Here is a 22212-nt window from a genome sequence, read left to right as displayed (position 1 = left end):
AAAAAAAGGATACTTTTAATTCTACTATAAATAAAACACAGTACACATCCTTTCCTATTTTTTTTTCCAACTTTTTCTCTTTTGTACATTTTTTTTTCCAATTTTATTTTCATTTTTTGTTAATTGTATTTTGAATGCAATACAAAAAAAGTTTCCTCGAAATTAATCCTTAAAATTCAAAAGTTTTTTACACCGCTTCGAATTCAAGTATTTTTATCAGCCCAGAGAACAAAAAAAAACAAAGCATATTCAGAAAATAATATTGAAATATTTATATAGCATTGCAAATACAAATATGAACGTATGCATGTATGTATGCATGTATAAATGCATACAGCCTTTTTTTTTCAAATGCAAACATAATTTCTCAATTATGCAATTTTAATAGTTAAATATTATACCTACAAGTACCGAAATCCGTAAAAAATTAATTCAGAAAATCAAAAAATAAAGGTTATATACAAAAACTCTGACATAATGAAACGTACACAAAAATAAAAAAATTCAACTCAGGTAAAATTTGACTAATAGGCGTTCTCAATAACAGTTATAATTCACTCGAATTAAATTTTTTTTTTAATATAATTTTTACAAAAAAAAACGAAAAAATGGAATTATAACAATAATAATGTGGAAACAGAGAAAAAAAATGCTCATTAATTTTAATCGGGCAATCCAATTAAGTATATTCGTTATAATATTTATATAGATTTCCCATTACAATTCGAAAGAGTATCGGCTGCAAACTTTAAAACTTCGACTTACCTTCAGTAAGGTATAATTATAGGGCCTTATCGTCTATCTCGCTATTTTACTTAGAAAGTGAGAAGAAATTGAGTAACTATCTTATATTTGTATAATGTAATTTTCGAGTGAGAAAACTTATTTGGTATTGCGTATCTTGTTTTTTTCTAAAATTCATTTTGTTTTTGAAAAAATGCAAAAATCCAATTGAAAAAATGAGTTATCTTATTGGAAATGGAGAATTCCGATTTGAATGTGAATAAACGTGAGTAAAGCACGATTAGCCTGATAAACATTTATCTTGCCTAATCCACAAGTTATAAAAATTTTTTTCAAATTTACCGTAGTTTATGATTTTTGTCTTCAAAAAATAAGATTACCTTCGAAAATAATTGGACTACTTGTGTCGAATCTAATGTATTAGTACAATTAACTAGTTTTTTTATTTTTTATAATATCGCCCCTAAATATATGCAATTATGTTTTGTTATTATAGTGAAGAATTCAGAAGAATCTATCTGTTTATATTTAACAAATTGTACATTTCATTAAAATGTACAATTTTAGCTAAGGTTCTTATTTCACATTTTCACCGATAATTCGATGCTTATTGTCAGCTGGTTACACAAATTATTTTTTATACTCATTATTATAATGACTCAATAATAAGAAGAAATATCTAACGTTAAAAATTTCATTCAGGAATTGGACTCCAATATTACTTTTTTCCAAATAATAATCTCAATAAGCCAACATATAGTTGACATTATCTTTCAACATAGTTGGCTGTCCATTAAACTTCAACCCCTACTGTTAATAAATTCTGATATTTTCGGCTTCATTACCTCATAATTATAGTTTCCTTAAATCAGGATTATCCAATTCCTGTATGTCTGGTTCTTTTAAATTTTTTTTTTGTGTTGCAGGTATTTAACTCTATAAATTTAATTCCTTTTTCAAGTTTGTTTTCTTTTTTTATTTTCATTTTAAATTCCTCTCTTTTACATATTTACATTCCATTGGTAAAATTAAAAAAGCAAATCACAAAAATAAAAAAACAAAATCCTGTATTTTTTGCTATTTTTACTGTTTCCCTCTTTTTATTTTTTTTGTTAATTTTTTTTCTGATTTTCTGTTTTTTTTTTTTTGCTTTTTTTTTTTTGCAAATAATTACTGCGCATCAATTTCCAAAAGTGCATTTTTATTGATTACTTGTTTTGCCTTTTTTATTTTTATGTTTTTGGTTTATTTTTTCATTTTTTATTCTATGTCATTCGAGGACACTCCGATACTGAACAAATACTATCAACAGTATTTCACCTTATCCTTATTATGCTCGTATAAAGCTCAATCTATAACCACCCAACATCGCACTCATTGCATCACCAAATACAATTTTTTTGTATGAATATTTTTTGTTTTTTTTTTTAAATTGCAAAAACAAAAATTTAAGAGCAAAAATAAAAAACAAAAGAAAAAAAAAATACTATGCAAATAAAAAAATTATTTTTAGGCTGTGAAATTAAAGGACGAAAAAAAATTGAAAAATTTTTTTTGAATATTTTTTTTGTTTTTTGCTACATTTTTTTTGTATTTTTTTTTTTAATATCATGCAATTTTTGTCTTTGGTTTTTGACGCGTGTTGCAAAATAGAATTCAGAAGAATCTATCTGTCTATATTTAACACATGTGTATAAATGTATATGTTGTACGTACGTAATTCATATATGTACGTTCATTAAAATGTACGTAAATGAATTTTACACAGTATTGTTGAAACCTAAAAAATCAAAGGTGTGCTATTTCAACAGGATTAAATAAAAAACAAAGAAGGATAGAAAATGAAAATAAAATGAGATAAAAATAAGTTGATTAGATCAACTGTAGGATATTTGGAATTAATTATTATAAGAATCAGATTTTATAATGAATTTGATAACGTAATACTCTCGGACTACTGAAGTTATTTTAAAAATTTCTAATGTGAAATTTGAAATACCTTTACATAGCCCATAGCTCTCACAAAGCTGTGATTTTCTGAAAACATAATAAGGTTTCCCTACATTTTTTTATCCAGGTAGCACGAAATTTCTCAAAAACAATATTAGCAATTAGTTAAGCAATTTTCGCATAAGATAAGTTAAATCACAGTTGCTTCCGAGAAGGATTACTGTATTACATGCATAAAATAAATTTATTATAATTTTATAATTACAATTTTCGATATTGACTTTAATAATTAAAAATAAATTTTTAAAAAAAAAATTCATTTGTTTAATCAGAAAATAAATTCAAAATTGATTCAAAAATTTTTAATTCTTATTTCTTTTTAAGTAATAAAAATGTTGGAAAATATTTTCGTCACACCACACAATTTCATCTATGTAGTTACATATATAAATAACTTTTTTCTATTTTACATATATTTTTGTATATATAGTGTGATGAATTATTTTTTTTTTATTACATTTTATATACGCAATCCAATACTACGAGTACGTTTTACATAATATGCATAAATATTAAATTTATAGTACAATGTTTTTTTATATATTTTATATTAAAATATTCATTTAAAAAGTATAGTTAGCATCTATAGGATATTTAATTTTTATTTCATAGGAGTATACATTTTGTATCAAGACAAAATATTTTGGTTGGGTAACTTCAAAATAATGTTATATAATTTCAAAATATTTTTAATTATTCCAAAGACCTTAAAAAGTGCCCTTTTCTGATACGTTGGAATTAAAACTGCACGAGTTTTTTTGGGTAATAGTTTTGAGTTTGGTTAATTCGGATTAAAATTTTTAAGTTTACATAAACAAGCTTATAATGTCATGACAACGGGCTTACAATTTCATGACTTTTTACAAAATTTTGTAAAAATTGCTTAAGCATTTGTAATTTAAATTCTTACCATCATAGATCTTCGAAACTAAAATTTTGTTTAATAAAATATTCAAGCAGCATTTAATTTTATTAATAATTACTGTTAACCAAATTTTAAGAATAATATCAAATATGACAGTTATTTATGCAACAAAGAATGAATATCTCGTATGATATCCATAGAGTTTACCTATTCCACCAAGAAAATTCACACCAAGTCAAAAAAAATTAAAATTTATTTTATTGACATTACAAACGAACACAAGAATATTTTAAATGCAACACACAATTTTTTTTTCTTATTAAAAATGAAATATTTTTTAATTCCAAAAAGTGAATTTAAAAATATAAAAATTAAAAAATAGAATCCATAATCCTATTTATACCCTCTTGCATATATCACCTCATAAATTCTCTAAATACACGTAAAAAATAAAAGCAAAAAAAAAATAAAACAAAAAAGCAACTTTTTTCGTCTTAATTTTTTGTATTTGTTTTTCTTTGTTTTTTGTTTTTTATTTTCTCCATACACTCTACTATACCTACTCATATTTTTGAGGTAGATGACTTTTGGCAAATGAAAAAAAAAATGAAATTTTACATTCTGTGTGAAAAGAATGTACAAAATTCGTGCAACATCGTACGCAAAAATGCATCGAAAGGATGCAGTTTTTTTTATTTTCGTTTTTGTTTTGCTATTTATAATGTATATGCATTCATATAGGTATGTAAATTTTACATAATATCCTTTTGAGAAGAAACGAGGTACAAGGGTATAAGATAAATGCACTTACAACAACAACAACAACAGAAAAAAATCTATTTTTTTTTAATTCAAAAAAAAAAAATATAAGTATGGGGTTCATTCGTTTTTTGCTTTGTTTTTCTTGTTTTTTTTTTTAAATATACAAGGATGCATCGTATGTCTTTTACTTTTGTCTCGTTTTCATGTTGAATTGTATGTATTATATTACATTATGACGTGGTGGTTGTTGTTTTGTTGCTATATTGCTCTTGTTGCTTGCATTATTATATTATTACATATTATTATTATTATTATTATATTGTTGTTTTTATTCTTTTTCTCTTGTTGTTATTGTTGATGCTACTATACAGCTTCTGCTACTGATTTTCCTTTTTCAATTCTCACTTTTTATTGTTTTTGTTCTTCTTATTTATTATTATTATTTTTAATATTTTTTTTGTTGTACTGCAGTTTTTTTTAACAATTTATTTTTGTATATACATTTTTTAAGTATTGCGAGATACAATAAAAAAAAAATCCAGAATTGCATACATTATTATCAAAAATATAAAAAAAAAAAATAAACCGAAAAAATAACAAAATGTTATAATTTTTTTTTGGTATTTTGTTTTTGTTTTCTTCATCTCTAATATTATTACACATTTCAACGGAGCGACGTATAATGCTCATATTTAACACAAATAATATGTATGCATACAAACAAACATACAAATAAATATATCCAATATAATACGATTTTTTTTTAACATTTATTTTTGGTACATACACTCATTTTAATATATTTAAAATGTACTAAAAAAATTAACAAAAACAAAAAACGGGAATAAAAACAAAATACAATATGCATAAAGGTGCACATAAAATTCAATGAACAGTTATATTATTATCAAGCATTTATTCATAAAAAATGTCGCCTATACTCACTCATGTCTATACCTTATATATACACATATCTGTACCTTATGTACATACACAGTAACTTTTATTTAAATTCAAATTTTCTGATGATTCTACGAGTGTATGAATTTGTTGCTATCAATGCTATAAGGCTGTTTTTGCTATATTTAAATATAAAGAGAAGACAACATAAAAAATTTGATTTTGTTTATTTTTATTGTCATTTTTTTTTTCACTTTTTTGGGAAACACACTTAAAAAACAACATTATTAATATTATTTGTATTTTGTCATTTCTTTTTGCCAAATAATAATTTGCAAAAAATTTAATTTATAAAAAATAAATCCAAATGGAAAAGAGACACAAAATTAATAATTTTACCTAACCGTGTTAAAACTAAAAGTTGGAAAAAGAATTTGTTTTAAAAGCCGAATTTCAGTATAATTAACAGTTAAATGATTAGTAATCTACTTCTTCGATAATTTGAAGTTGTTCGGGTAATTCGGCGGTACATTAACAGAGCAAAATGGGCTAACAGCATTTCATATTAATTTCATTAATATTTAAATGCCACTCAATTCAATCTGTATTCTTGTAAATAATATGCAATATACACACCAATTTGATTAGAAGTCATAATTATATAAAAAAGTCGCAACTTTTTGAAAATTTTAAAGCCCAAGTTACAACAAGCTTACTATTAATAAAAATTTTATTCATTTTAACAAAATTTATTTTAATTTGAAAATCTTGCAAAATTTCCATGTGTATTCAAATAAGTTTATTTTATATAAAGGTTTAGAAATAATGTAAAACAAATTATAATTTGCAACATCAACTCACTTTCAATCGACTTTACGTATTTCAGTGTAATTTTACTTAATTATTTTACTATGTGCAATATTATCGTATTATGTATATAGTGAAAAGTCATCAAGTGCAAAAAGTTAATTTTGAAATTTTCCCATTTTTTTTCCTCTCTTACAGCCATTCTGAACTATTTTCAAAAAATTTTATACCCCGGAAACCTGAAGAGATATAGTTATTCTCAAATTTTATGAAAAAAAAGTCATTTTTGCAAATTTAAAATTTTTGTCTCAGATTTTAACACCAAACTTTCAAAAATACATTTGATCATTTTCCATTTTTTGACATCCATGTAGATCTACACATTTGTACATATGTTTGGCTTAAAAATTTGTTGTTTTTTTATAATCCTTTTTAAAACCCGTAAAAAAAAATTGTTAAATTTGCAAAAAAAAAAATAAAAAAATTAAAACAATAAATCAAAATTTAAAACAAAATTGCAGAGGTGACAATAATTATTAAAAAAAAAAAAGTGAACATAAACAAAAACCAAAATTATGCACAAATAAGTTTACATAAGTGTTTGTGTATGAAAAATTAATGTCACATGAAAGTAATGAGAATGGTAAATGTTGCTGTTGCTGTTGCTGCTGCTATTCTTGTTGTATATTTTTTTTTCTCTTATAACATTAATATTTCAAAAGCCTTTTATTTTTTAATAATTTTCGTCGGAGCTAAACATTTTATAATTCATTTTTTTTTTTATTGTTTTCCATTTTTTTTCATTAAATATTTATCCTTTATTAAAAACTGTCAAAATATTTAAAATGTTATGTACATATTTTATACGTTTATAGATTTTTATACATTATGCACGTGTATAAATGAGTGTACACATTCATACATAATATAATGTGTGTAATAATGTTTTATAATTGCATAATTGCATTGTTCAGATTAAGTTGAAAGCATGAGAATATAAAATAATGACGAGTGTTTTTTATTTCAATTTTTTATTTTTTTAATGTCCCGGGAGGTCGGATGTGTGAAGTTTTGGTTTACACTGTAGCCTGCAATATATATACATGCATATATGAATTTAATTATTAAATAATAAATTTCTCATTTGGTGAATGTTTTTTTTATTTTTTGTTATTTTTTTGGCAATTTTAACTCGGATTTTTGATAATAACACCTATTTTCTTTATCTAGGTATGTGCTAAAAATTTTTATGGTCTAGAGATTTCCAAACATCATGATTTTTTTTTAAGTTCTTCTTTGTTATTTCGTGTACCTATACATATATTTTTTATATTTAAAATTTTATCGTAGATCTTAGAAACAGGCATTTTAATTTATTATTAAAATAAATACGAAATTGCTATATTATGTGCATATATTTGAGAGTTTTGAATGATATACGTAAATAGCTACACTCTATTTTTAAATTGAGGAAAATAAAAGTCAGGGTAATTGAATTTTTCTTTTTGGCCATTAATTAAATAAATTTTAATACATATTTTATTTTAAAAAACCATATATATTAAATTCGTGTACTCAAATTCTTAATAAATCCAAGTCCAATTTTTTGATGATTGATGTTTCCAATTATTGATATTTGAATTTGATTCATGATTTAAAGCTACCCTGAATTCGATGCAAAAAAATTTAGACTCTGTATTAACATTTTATATTGTTTTTACAGTAATATTAGTCAAATCTATTGACTAACACTTCTATATTACTCAACTTGAGAATAAAGGGTATTACGTCCACGTATACCTAATTAAGAAATAAATAAAATATTAGAAAATCTTCTTTGACCATCAGCGCTACTATTTCACCAGTAAAGTGTGACATTATTATTTTAATAAAGTAATCAGTATGCCAATACTCATCTAAAAACGTTATGTGATTTTAAAAATTTTAATAAATTTCTTTTAACAACTTTCGAAAAATTAATGTGTAATATGACAAATTAAATAAGCTGTAAATTTTCAATTTCATTAAATTTTTCAAAATGTTAACTGAAGTAGTTTTATTATTTTTTTAATAAACTAATGTTAAAATCGTTTGTGAATATATTTTTTTAGAAATAGGTAAAAAATTTAAATTAAAATATTATAATTCGCCCAGAAATATGCAATTTTATATATTTCTAAATTTTCATGATATTCTAATTTAAAAAATTTTATATTAATTACCTTAAATAATTTATATCACTAACAAAATATAACTTTCATTTTTATTTAATTTTATTTTAAAAGAAAATTACTCATTCTAATCCGGTAACTTAACTCTAAAATTGAGTAATAGTAAATTGAAAGAAAATCACCGAATTTAAATGAAAATTTTAGCCATAATTAATAGATTTGTCACATGTTATAACTTTTTTAATAAATTGTTAAAATTAAGAATCTATTTATCAATTTAATTACCTTAGCTTTACAAAAATATTATAGCCAAATATATTCTATTTCAGTTTGTATTGTAATTTTAAATATGTTTATTTGTTGAGAACGCTTATATCTCTTAAACTCACAAAATTAATTCTTAAATTTTCTTTATTTTTAAATAGTATTCGAAATAATTTCTAAATAATTTTTTTTCCGAATAAAATAAACAAAATTAAAATATTAAATTCGTAGAACTTATAAAATTACATGAAATCTTTGAGATATTAAAGAGTCATATCAGAAATTTATTTACTATGTATGTAGGTATAGAATTTATTTTAAATTTTAAATAAAAATTTTGTATTTAAAAAGTAAAAAATTAAAGAAAAACATGATATTTATATTTTCCCTTTTAATATTTCTATCATCAATGTTTTTATATTTTTAAAGTTGAAATCTTAAATTTCTTAGTAAAAATGAAAAGAAGGAGAATAAAATAAAAATAATTTCTTTATTAAACATTTTAAAAATATAAAAAAAAAGATGAAAAACGAAATAAACAAAAAAAAATTTATTTAATTATAGAACGATAGAGCGATTTATTCAACCTTTTTAATTCTTATCATTTTACAGCAAAAACAAAAAGAGGAAAAACATTAATAAAAAAACTTAGACGCACTTATAAATTTTTTTTCTTCTCCCTCTCTCTCTCTCTCTCTTTCTCTCTACATTAAAGAAACTTATACAGAACACATACAATTATACATTCTTGTATAAAACAAGGTATATATATATATTATTAAAAGCTATAATTTTCTTTGGTCTTCCTCTTAACTATTTTCCTTATTATTTTCATTTTTGTTTTAATATATATATATACATATATATGCACATATTATACATGACACTACATATATATTGTCTGATACATGTAAATATATATATATATATATATATATATATATATATATATATATATATATATATACATATATATATACAAGAAGACTGTTTTTTCCATAAATTTAACAAAATTTAACAAGCTGGTATAATTTTTATCTTAGTAAACCACAATTTAATAACAAATTTCATCTTATTTTCTTAGTTTCTTCTTTTCTTAATATCAATGTGACATCATTTTACACTCATAATATTTTTATGATCAAAACTGATGTTTGATATATAAGTATCAAAACATATATATTTATATATATTTGTTTTGATATATATATATATATATTTGATATAGACGACAAAATGTTTGTTTATTTATTATAGAATATTGAAATATACGCATATCATCTCCATGTATATATGTATGTATTTGTCTATACGTTGCATTTATGTCATTCGTATATTTTTCATAACTATTTTGAGTACATATATGTTAAATTTAAGCTACTTGTTTCTTAATAATAGATCCTTTTCAGACATCATATATGTGTACATGAATTTAAATATTTTTTAACAGTATATAACCATGTGTATATATATGTTATATTGATATATATTATGTGTATATATTATGTGTATATATATTATGAATTTACAAAATTTCTTTATATATATATAAAAATACATATCTAGTATATACATATTAAAAGTTTATACACATAGATTATTATGCATATTATTTAGTTACAGCAATAGACGCCAAAAAAGTGTATTTACAATGAAGACGACATGTATATAAATACGTGTATTATTTGTCCAGGATATTCTTAAAGATTTTCTTTTCAATTTTTGTTCTTTTATTTTTCGTTTTCGTTTGTTTTTTTCTGATTATATCAAATACAATATAACTACAAATATATTTTATTTTTTGCATTTTCTTAATGCATTTTGTTTTTGGTTTATATATATATATATATCTGTATATATACAAAAACAGCGCACACAAAATATAACAAAAGAAAAATAATAACAATAACAAAAGCGAAAACTAAAACTATCCTTACAATAATGTCCTTACAATGTACATAATATATATATATATATATATATGTATATATCATGAGCAGAAATATATTTTATAAATTATTATTATATACAGTTTGTGTCCCTTAATGTATGTCATCAAAATATAGAAGAAAAATAACAAAAAAACAAAAAAAGTAGAAGAAAAATCATGTTGCACTATATAAAATTCCCTAAATGCAATTGTATACAATGCGAAAAGGATATTTTTTTTCTTTTCTTCTCATATTTTTGTCTTATTTTTTTTTATTTTTTATATGTTTTTCTATATTAAAATACGAAAAAAAAATATTTATATTTCTATATATAAGTAATAAAAAAATGCATGTATATTAAAAGTAAATATAAAAGTTTGTTGGTATATGTTTAAAGACAATACCTAAGACAAAAGAGAATAAAAAATAAAAAACAAAAAAAAACATACAAAACGTTTTTTTTTCATACACTTTTGGTTTACAAAAATTACACAAAAAAAAACACAAAAGAAAAATACACAAAATACGAAAGTAAAAAAAAAAATAATCCGAGAACAGCAATATAAAAGAAAAAAGGAAAAGAAAATAAATTGTAAATAATGAAAAAAAAAAATTAAAAAAGAAATACGACCAGACAGCAGTAAGAAAGGATAGTGTCAGCCTGTTGAATGTGACAGTATTGCGCTTGCTCCAAATTTTGTCTGTTTTTTCCTTTCCTTTATTGTCTTCTATTTTTATTTTTTCGTTCTTGTTTTTGACAGAATAACAAAAATATTTAAAAAAAACAAAAACTAAATAAAATAAAAAAGGAAAAAATATACGAGAATTTTTTTTTCCTACATTTTTCGTCCTTTTTAACTATCAAAGTTTGTCTAGGATTTTTTTTTTCTTCTTATCTTCATTTATTATTAAGTGAACTACATATTTAATGTAGGCATGTATATGTATATTGTACACCGCATATAAATATATAAACTATATGATACATAATTAAAACAGATATACATACATATACATACATATTTACATTAAGAATACAAACATTCGTACACATAGTTTAATTTCAACTAAGAGCGTAAGAAAAATAGAGAAAAAAAAAATTTTACAATTTTTTCTATGAATTTTTATTATCTCGCTTTTTTTTTGCAATTTTTTTTTCATTCTTCCTTGATAAAATTTATGTATTGAAAATTAATAAAAAATTTCCTTTTTTTATTTTTTTTTTTTTTTTGAAAAGCAACCCTCTAACCAACCAACCATTCAACCATCATTTCCTATAGTCTACTTCTTTACTTACACACAAATTCATAGAATACGAGTATTAATCTTGAATCCTTCTTCTCTTAAAAATATACGACGTATACCATGATAAAAAAAAAGCGAAAAATAAAAACAACAAAAAATAAAATGAAAGCAAATTATATTTTTGTTTTTCAGTAGAAGGAATGCAAGGATATTTTAGTTTTTGTGGTTTAGTTTTATTTCTGCGTTTTTTTTTTTCTATTTTTTTTTCTGTCATTTTTTTATAGTTATTTTCTCTTATTTTTTTTTTATATTTTTCTATGTTTTTACCATCGTCGTGTACGCTACATGCCAAAGTAAAAATAGAAAATTAATTTATTTTTGGGCAAAAATTTGTTTTGAAAAAATCGATTTCAAATGCTTATTTGAATATTTTAGTAATCAAGGCCAAAAATTTTCCAAAACAAAAAGTAGTTCTATCATTTTAGTTTTCGAACAATTTTAAGGTGTGGTTTTGAAATCAAATTTAAAAGTTAATGTCGAACCTTATTGAAGAACTTTACATCTAAGCTTAACCAAATTTAATAATTAAATTGTTACATTTTAATAATTAAATTGTTAAGATTTTCTTTATCTTAAAAAAAAAAAAATTCTTACGAAAATTATTTTTCCGAGCTGCAATTGTGCGCTCAATGACGAATTAAAGACCACGGGATAGTGACAGTAAACTAACCAAATTATAGTTATCAAATTATTATTGGACCAAAATTTGTGAATTCATAAAAATTATTTAGCAAACAAATTTGTTTTTCTTCCAATATTCCCAAAATTAAATGAGCACAATATATCAAACAATAAGAGAAAATAACTTAAAGAAATGAGGGATTGTCAAAATATAAAAGCTAACATGAATTTTTTGTTGCTTAAATGGTTGAATATAAATTTGGTCATAAAATTAACTATGCACATTTTTATTGTACAATAATTTACAAAAAACTTGTAAAATATTTGAATTATTAAAATTATTGTTATAAACCGTATTCTTATCCTCCACTCATAGTTTTGCTTACAATACTTCAAAATTCTTAAATTTCCATATGGAGTAGTCGGTATAAATTGTCATAATTCTTTTGGTGTTTTTATTTTGGGAGATCGTTGGGTGCTATTAAAGGAACATAAAATTAAAAAATGGATTTTTTTCTTTCTGTTTTGTATTATATTTTGTTTTATTTATTTTTTAATGTCCTTGCTCTAAATTAAAAAAAAAAGAATTTATATTATTTAATACAAGTATTTTATATAAAAAATTTAGTATGCACATACGCATACACAATTTAATATATGTTATACGTTTATATCATGAATACATATGTGGATATTATGCATGTATGTATGTATGTTAATTATTTTAAAGATATTTACTAACTTTTTTGCGTATATGTATACATATGTTATACTGTATAAAGAAAAAATAAATTTCTGTTTCGTCGTTCAATTATTCTTACTTTTTATAAAGAATTCATTAGATTTTAATAAAATATTTATATAAAAATTTTTTTAAGTATAAGAAAAGATAACAAAGAATTTCGCTGCGAATATTATATGAAAACAGACAAAATATAAGAAACTTCAATAAAATTAAATTTGTGCATCTAAACGAGTTTTGTAGACAATTTAATTTTGGTATTTTTAAAGAGAATTTCGTGTAATATAATATTTCATGACGACGACAGCGGCACTTCAATCTCTCCAAAGAAAGTCGGGGTCCAACCCAGGCATTTCATTAACTTTAACATAAATGTATCAAACTAGCTTTTGCTTTCATATCTGATTTATAAGCAGAAATGTTAAAATCGGAGAGTTTTCAAAAAAACCAACTTTGATGTCTTATAACTCAAGAAGGAAAGGCGTGAAAACGGAAAATGCCCCATAATATATTCAAGCGGAGTATTGAATATATTATGGGGCATTGAACTCCTATAATATATATAGGAGTTCTAATATTTGGTGTTCTATTATACGCAGCTAAGCAACACATAAAACATTACATAATTAAAAGTTCGATTGTGTATGTACAGGACGTCTTGTTTCTTAATACATTACTGTATATACATACTATTGCGTATAGATAATATGGGTATAGGTAAAACCTTTTTATGGAGACAATTTTCACAGCTCAACTATAATTACTTTATTTCTAACCATATTCGCTTGGTTTTTTTTGCTATATTCTCGAGTACACACAAATATCAAGTGCATTCAACATTATAAATTAATAAAATATTTTTTTTTATATTTTATCTTATCAACACCAAATAATTATATTAATTTTTATATTTTATAATTTAATATTAAATACTAATACTCAAAATTGCACTTTTCATTTCTGAAAATTATTATTGTCTATTTCTTTCTTCATATTTACTTTTTATTTATATTTTGTTTATTGGTTTAATTTTGATAAAGTGTTATCAAAAACGAGCAACTCTCAATTTAAAAAACACGAAGAAAAAAAATTTTTTTTACTTCAACTACATATATGTATGTATATGTATGTGTATATAAAAAAAGTAAATAATGAAAAGGTTTCCTTTTTCAATTTGCACGAAATCAAATCGCATTCGGCTGTTTTTTTTTTTTTTTGTTACGCAGTTTTAGTAAACAAACTGTGACTTTTGCAATTCAACCGCGATAAATAAAATTTAGTATGAATTTTCCATACTGTAAAAAAAATAAAACTTGTGGGACAACGAAAAAAGATAGAGTTGATCTATTAACTCTATGATATCTGTACGAATATTTTTTAGGATTAAAATGACTATTGCATTTTCTACAGGTTTTGGAATACGACAATGTTTGATTTGTACAACAGCAATGCACAACAAAATTTTATAAGAATACCGCCAAATTGCTAAGCTCAATTTATGCAAAATTTGAACAGTGTTAGCTTATAGAGTCCGAAATATGACCAAGTTATGTTTAAAATTATATGATAGCTTATCGCGGTAATATCTATTAATAATAATGGATAGACATCCCTCTAGCCCAACTCAATTTCTGTATGTATTTCGAACATTCGCTCGTAGAGGTAATAAATGTTTTTAAACAATTTTTATTCTAATTCTGTTTTAAAATTCTAACCCAATACTGAAGGTAAGAAAGAACCAGTAATTCTCGAACCGTTTTCTGTAAACTATGACAAACTAACTTGCCATCAGAAAATTATGTTCTACTTTAAAAGAACAAGTTAACATACTTTTTGGCATTCCTTCGTCTTGAACGAAGCATTTACAAAATTACTTGTTCCATATTAAATTTATTGAGAGTTTTTTTTTTTTAATTTTGTTTACCTATTAAATTTATTTATTTTTTTTACTCTTTAATTTTTAATTCTGTTTTTTTTTTATTATTAAAAGTATAATCTTTTAATCAATAAAATAACGGAAAACAATACATATGTATATGAACAAAATGACCCAAATATAAAAAAAAATTTTTAATCAAAATATCGCCGTTTCTTTTTTTTAACTTAGCGATGATTAATTTAATCCGCTAGTTTTTGTTTTTGCATTTACATTTATTTTAAGTTTTTGTATGTAAGTATGTTTGTACATATGTGGATATGATTGTGAAAAATTAATAAAATGCTTTACTGTTATCGATTGATTTCAACTGTCGTAAAATTTATATTGCAAATGATTGTCAAATAATAAAAATTATGGTTTAGGAGAAAATGCATTACTGAAGTTTTATCACATTTACACAAATTAGTTGCACATATTTTAATTACAATAAAATATTTTACACTTGATAGATAAGAAACAAGGCCGAAGTTTGATCGTACGACAGCTTCTTTTTTGGTATACGTTTTATTTTAATTAGTTGAAATACTATTTTAGAGAATATTTTTCCCAAAAATCGATAAAATTTGTATAACAATTATGCAGGTTTTTATTTTTTTTTCATATAACGCGTTAATTTAATAAATAACACAATTTCTATTTAACAATAGTGTTGTAGAATTTTTTTAACAAGGGAAAGCGAAGTTGTCTATCAAATTCAATTCTTTCTATAATTTTAATATTAAATCAATAAATATAAGATGGAAACGTCAACATATTAACCATATTTTAAAATATGTTAACAAGCATACATATATATGTATGTATATTAATACTAGAATTTTGCATATAAGAAAAACATACATGTATACATACATGATAGGTATAATTATACATAATATGTATGTGTATGTGTTTAAAAATTAATATTCATTATCCAGAAGCTATTTTTAGCTTTTACACTATATAATATTTACATATATGCATACAAACATATGTTTATAAAATAAATTGTTAGGTCATTCAACCTTGATGGCATTAATTTGAACTATTTTATTTTTGTTTTATTTATTGCGTGAAAATTATTATCTTTTCAGAAAGAAATTGCATATGTACACCAACAATAGCAAAATAACAAAATCACTAGAACACCTTATTATACCTTTATTTGTGAAAAAAATTCTTTATACATATAATTTTATTTGTATACGAGTATGTACATGTATGTAAAATAATAACAAACTTTAAAGTCAATACATTTAAGGTGCGTTGATTAAAGATACACGCTGGGGAAAGTTTTTTCTATTTTTTTCATTTTTTTTTTTTTTGTTTTGTTTTTTTGTTCCTTCTATTTTAATATTTCTATGTAAACATATTTAGTATTTCAAATTTTACATACCTACTAACATAACTTTGTTCACACGTATGTATATTGAGGCATGCACTTTAATAAAAATTTAATGCGTAAGGAAAAAAATAATTTTAATGAATCTATATATTTCCCTAAAATAAATTTTCTGAAAAAAAAAGTTTTTATGTGTACTGTTTTTCATTTCTTACGTTCTATATAGAAACATATAAAACATCGTAAATTAAAAATTCTATAAACTTTCTATAGGTGAAAACAGTAGGTAGTTGTCAAAAAGGATGGTGGGAAGTTTGTTTATTTTTCTTTTTTAATTTTTACTAACTATACATGCATATAGATATAATCACATAATTGTAGGTACCGTGTAATTAAAAAGTTGATTGAAACTGAATAGAATTTTTCCCTATTTTACTTTTTTTAATGTTGTATATCAGTAAGTGGTCACTACAACAACTTTCAATAATTATTATAATTTTACAACTTTTGAAAGTAAGAATGTACCAACCTGATATATCTTTATTGTTTGTTGTCGCGAAATGAAAACAAACAAAAAATTCAAAAACAAACTTATACATACATATATTAACATAAAGTATAATTTTCTAAAATATTTTTATTACAGACACAAACCTCGTATAAACCCAGTTGTTGCTAATCGTCGAACGTATACCGAAGAAGAGTTACAAAATGCTCTACAAGATATTATGAGCGGTAAATTAGGAACACGGCGAGCTGCTGTAGTTTATGGTATACCACGTTCAACACTGCGTAACAAAGTTTATAAAATTGCCTCTGAACAACGGCGTGAAACTTCAACGCCATCATCAATGCACATATTCGATGCTGACGATGATGATAATGAAAATGACGATACCGATAAAATAGGTCTATCGGATGATGAAGTCAGCGGTGATAAACTATTGGAAAGTTCCTTGTTATCTGATCAAGAGCATCCTTCACGCTATGACCATACAGCCTTACAAAAATGTAGAAAAATAAATAATAGTAGTGGTGGTGCTAGTTCAAGTGATGAACAAATTAAACCATCAACACCTTTGGATACAGTTGTAACGGCGACTACAACAGTAAAGCCTACCAGTACAGCTGCTGCAGCACAAAATAAAAATATATCATCACAGCCATCTCAAACACCGCCAATCGGAACAAATTGGTTAGATCCAAGTTTGTTATTACAAACTTTATTATTATCTGGATCGTTAACTGGTAATAGTAATGCTAGTGCTGCTTTAGCCCATTTAGCTAGTTTATTTAACCCGGCAAGTAACGATCCTACAGCGATACGAGATTTGTTAAATGTTTTAAAATTACAACAGGAAGAATTATTAAAAAAATTGTCGAATCAATCGAATGATGCTAACAATCGAGAAAGTCTAAATAATGAAAAATCTTTGATTGATCAAACGCAATTATTACAAGATGTTAAACATCAGCAACAACTGGAACAAATGCATCATCAACATCATCATCCAGCTCGTTTACCAAAGTCTGATACACCAGAAACTGGGTCATCAATCGATATAAATGAAACAAATGAAGATGGTGTCATATTAAAAATTCCGTCCTTCAAACCAGTTGTAGTACCTGCATCTTCATCATCGACGGCTTCATCGATGAAAAGTTGCGATCAAAATCAAATTTCACCGTCATCAGCATCTACACATCATATTCCTCCAATATTATCAAGAAGTCCACATCAACCAAATAGTTTACCTGGAATATCACCACCGTTATTACGACAAAATAGTGAATCACAATCACCCCCAGGTGTATCAATGCGTGAAATCATCGCAAATAGTTTAAATCGTTTCAATCAACAAAGTATTAAAGATAATAGTTTGGGTAAAGCATCACATTATAACGATTTAAACGAGCAATTCGGGAAAAGGGCGAGTATATCAGTAATCAAAAATATTGGTGGTACTGATATAACAAAGTTCGCTGCCACCCCAAATTTATTAAATAATTATCAAAATGCTGCAAATCAATGTGCAGCTGGTAAAGGTACAAGACCAAAACGTGGTAAATATCGCAATTATGATCGTGATAGCTTAACTGAAGCTGTTAAGGCTGTGCAACGTGGTGAAATGTCCGTACATCGAGCAGGTAGCTATTACGGTGTACCACATTCAACATTAGAGTATAAAGTCAAAGAAAGACATTTAATGCGACCTAGGAAGCGTGAACCAAAACCACAACCTTTGGATGGCAGTAGTAGCAGTAATACGTCATCCACTGTTAATTCAAAACATTCAAACATTCCAGGTTTGGCGGCTGTTAATAATATAGATAAATTAAAAACTTCTGTTGGACATCAGCAACAAAAAACAGCTCTAAAACCAAATCAAACATCACCATTCCCAAATACATCTCCTAATGGTATGAAAGTATCTATATTCGATCCAGGCTTAACAGCACAATTACAATATGCTGCGCCGCATTTGTTTTGGCAACATTCTGCAGCTGCAGCCGCTAGTTTTAATCCTTTACCAATGGAATTTTCGCCGACCAGTCGAACTGCGTCAACTGGGCCTGGTAATGGATCATCAGGAAATTCAACTGCCACTTCACCCGGACTACAACCAAACCCATTTTCCCCAAATACTGATAGTTTCCTTGCAACGCAAATGATTCAGCGTTTCCATGAGGAATCAAGATTAAATACTGTTACAAGTAATAGTAGTAAATCCCCTTCGTTAAGTGGCAATAATCCCACTTTAAATAGCAGTAATAGTAATAATCTTAATAATAACAATTCATCAAATGTGCCTCTTAAAACAGCTCGTGAAATCGCCCAAAGTTTGTATGACAGTGGTAATGCTAATGGTTCGTTTTTAGATGGCATTATTAGGCAAACGTTAGACCGAAAATCAAATAATGATATACCTCATGGAGCATTATTTGACCAATTAATAAAAAATACAAAACCTCCACTTCTGTCAACGTCCAACACACTAGGAGGTTCGACACCATCATCATCATCTTCATCCTCTGAAATTCATTCGCATGCATTAGTAAATGCTTTAACAAGTAATAAGAGATCAGCCAGTCCAAATAGTTATCCTGTGATTAATATAAAACGAGAACGTTCAATTTCTCCGACACTTCAATCATCGTCAACTGCTTTATTAGGAAATAGCATAATAATTGATCGTGATTTACATCATCATTCGAAACGCAATTCCATAAATGATGATAATGATTCAAGTTCTGATGTAAAAATAATAAAAGAATCATCATCACCTGCGGATAGTTTAATTAAAGCCCGCCTAGAGGGTATTATGATTAAAACTGAAACAAATGAACATCAAAATGTACATCACATAACAGATTCAACAATATCACAAAGACATCACACAAATACATCCACATCATCATTAGATCAGGATAATAGAAATTCTACTGGATCGATCAATATTAGTCATTCGGTTGCCTTAGAAGATTTAAATGGTAACAATATTGAAAGTGGTACAGGTAGTAGTAATATAAGAACTGATAATAGTGAAATAGTAAATAAAGACAGTAGAAGTATTATTCCAAGTGATGATCTTATTCTTAAAAGTAAGCTAGGTCTTATAAAATCTGAAACAGATGAAAATTTATAGAGAAAACTAACGTATAGGCATACAAATTTAGTTCTTGTTGGCGGTTAATTTAATTCTAATTATATGAAAATATTTATGATGGTTATTTTATTTTATGTTTTTATTTTAATATACATATATTTAATAGTTGAAAGTAACAAAAGAAATATTAAATGAAAACTTTTCGCAAATTAATAAAAACAAATTTTTTGATCTGACTTACATTTTGGAATAAAGAATAAATATTAAAATAATTTAGAAGTTGCAATATTATCCAATTGTTATTTATTTTTAATTAAACCCAAATTATCAATTAATATAAAATTAAAAAAATATTTATACCTACAAAACTTGTAAAATTATCACCATTTCATTTTGTATTTTTCTAAAGATAATTTATAAAACTTCATAATATGATGATAATTAAATTTAATATTGGTATTATTATATAGGTAATTGGCATTTTACTGCATATAATACGGATTACATCATTATATATACATACTTTATAATTTTCTCTTTGTAAACAAATACCATATATCGGCAAATTTTAATTTTTTGGTTTGCGCTTGTCCTCTTCATTTTATTATTAAAGTGAAACGACAAAAAAAAGTCAGATCAAAATTTTTTGAATTTTTTTAGTGAATTGTACTGAAAAAAAAATAAAAATTTAAAATTAATTGTATTTCAATTTACTTATTTAATTATTTTTTTAAACAAAATAAATATTAACTATTTTCGTACATTCATACTAATGAAGTATTTTAAAAATCCAAAAGAAATTAATGTTCAATATACAAATGCAAAAAGTAGAAGAAAACAAAAACACCATCAACTTCATTATCATAAAATCTTTGCATAAAACACGTTATAAAACCGCTATAATGTAATTATGTAGGAATATTATAACTATATAAATTACAAAAAATATTTATACACTTGGAGCAACCATAATTCATAAACAGTCAAAATTTTAGTAATTAAAATTTAAATATTATCAGTATATAAAATAAAAATCAATCAATATGTACCCACTACAAAAAAAAACAAAAAATATAACTGAATTATAAAACCGCAAACAGAAAAACAATATGTATATATATAGATGAAAACAAAATACAAAAACAAAAAAAAAAATATTAAAAGAAATAACAAATATTAATTTTTAAAGAAACAAAAATCAAACAAACAAAACATATAAAAATGTGTTTAACCAAAAAAAAAAAAAAAATTAAACAAAAATTAAATAAAAAAAAAATTATTATAAAAACATATAAAATTTTATTTAAGATTTGTAATTGAAAAATACAAAAAAATATAACAAGTATACAAACATAAGTTATACACAGCTAAAAAACATATAAAAAATATTGAGTAACAAAAACCTAAATTTAATTATATAATATATAACTTTGAATATAATTTAAACAAACACAAAAAAAATATACATATAGAAAAACAAAAAAATAATAATATTATTAGAGTAAAAATGGAATAAATAGGTTAAAATTTGAAACTAATATAAAGAAAACAAAAATTACCATAAAAAATACACAGAAAAGTTATATATTTTTATTTAGTTTTTTGACAATCGACAAATAGGCACTTGTACAAAAAATACAATAAAATAAAAATCCAAAAAAAAAAAATAAACAAATAAAAATAAATACACCAACCAAAAAAAAAAATAATATCAATAAAATAATAAAACTTTAATTTAACAAAAAACAAAACAAAACAATAAAATATCATTCAATAAATTCTTACAATATTACAATATATACACACATATGTATATAAGAAATAGTTAAAAATTTAATCAATATTTTAAAATATTACTTACTTTTTTTTTTTGGAATTTTTTGCAGTTTTTTTTTTCATAATTAGTAGGAATTTTTTTTTCTTTGTTTTGCATTTTGATTATCAAATAATTAATTTTATTTTACATGTTAAAAAAACTATTATAATTACTCGTTCTTATTTTATTTTTAACTCTCTCTTAAACAATTTCTCTCTTTTACAGAAAATTACTTAAAGTGTATAATATATTTGTATCCGTAAACTATATAATTCCCGTCCAATTCCTTCATATTATTTTCTTCCTTCATTCATTCTCAAATTTTAAAACATTACCTAATTTTGTGTTACTGAGTAAGATATTCTCCGACAGTTCCCACTCTTGTCCATATGAGTAATTCACTTTT

At 23.9% G+C, this 22212-nt stretch overlaps 1 protein-coding gene across 2 annotated transcripts in view; it reads left to right on the top strand.

The window, feature by feature from the left end:
* The window catches only part of LOC129608794 (mushroom body large-type Kenyon cell-specific protein 1), a 114111-nt gene extending 93644 nt beyond the window's left edge, over positions 1-20467 (top strand). The window contains exon 7 of one of the 2 annotated variants that reach the window (XM_055520525.1): positions 17029-20467. In XM_055520525.1, the coding sequence (XP_055376500.1) occupies positions 17029-20029 (3001 nt within the window). In that variant the 3' untranslated portion in view covers positions 20030-20467. The remainder of the gene's footprint in view (positions 1-17028) is intronic. The other variant, XM_055520526.1, reaches the window with a different exon arrangement.
* The last annotated feature ends 1745 nt before the right edge of the window (positions 20468-22212 follow it).

Source organism: Condylostylus longicornis, unplaced genomic scaffold (genome assembly GCF_029603195.1).
Source record: "Condylostylus longicornis isolate FDR11 unplaced genomic scaffold, ASM2960319v2 ptg000036l, whole genome shotgun sequence".
Lineage (NCBI taxonomy): Eukaryota > Metazoa > Arthropoda > Insecta > Diptera > Dolichopodidae > Condylostylus > Condylostylus longicornis.
Note: the sequence above shows the minus strand (reverse complement) of the source record. Positions and strands in the feature narration are given on the sequence as shown.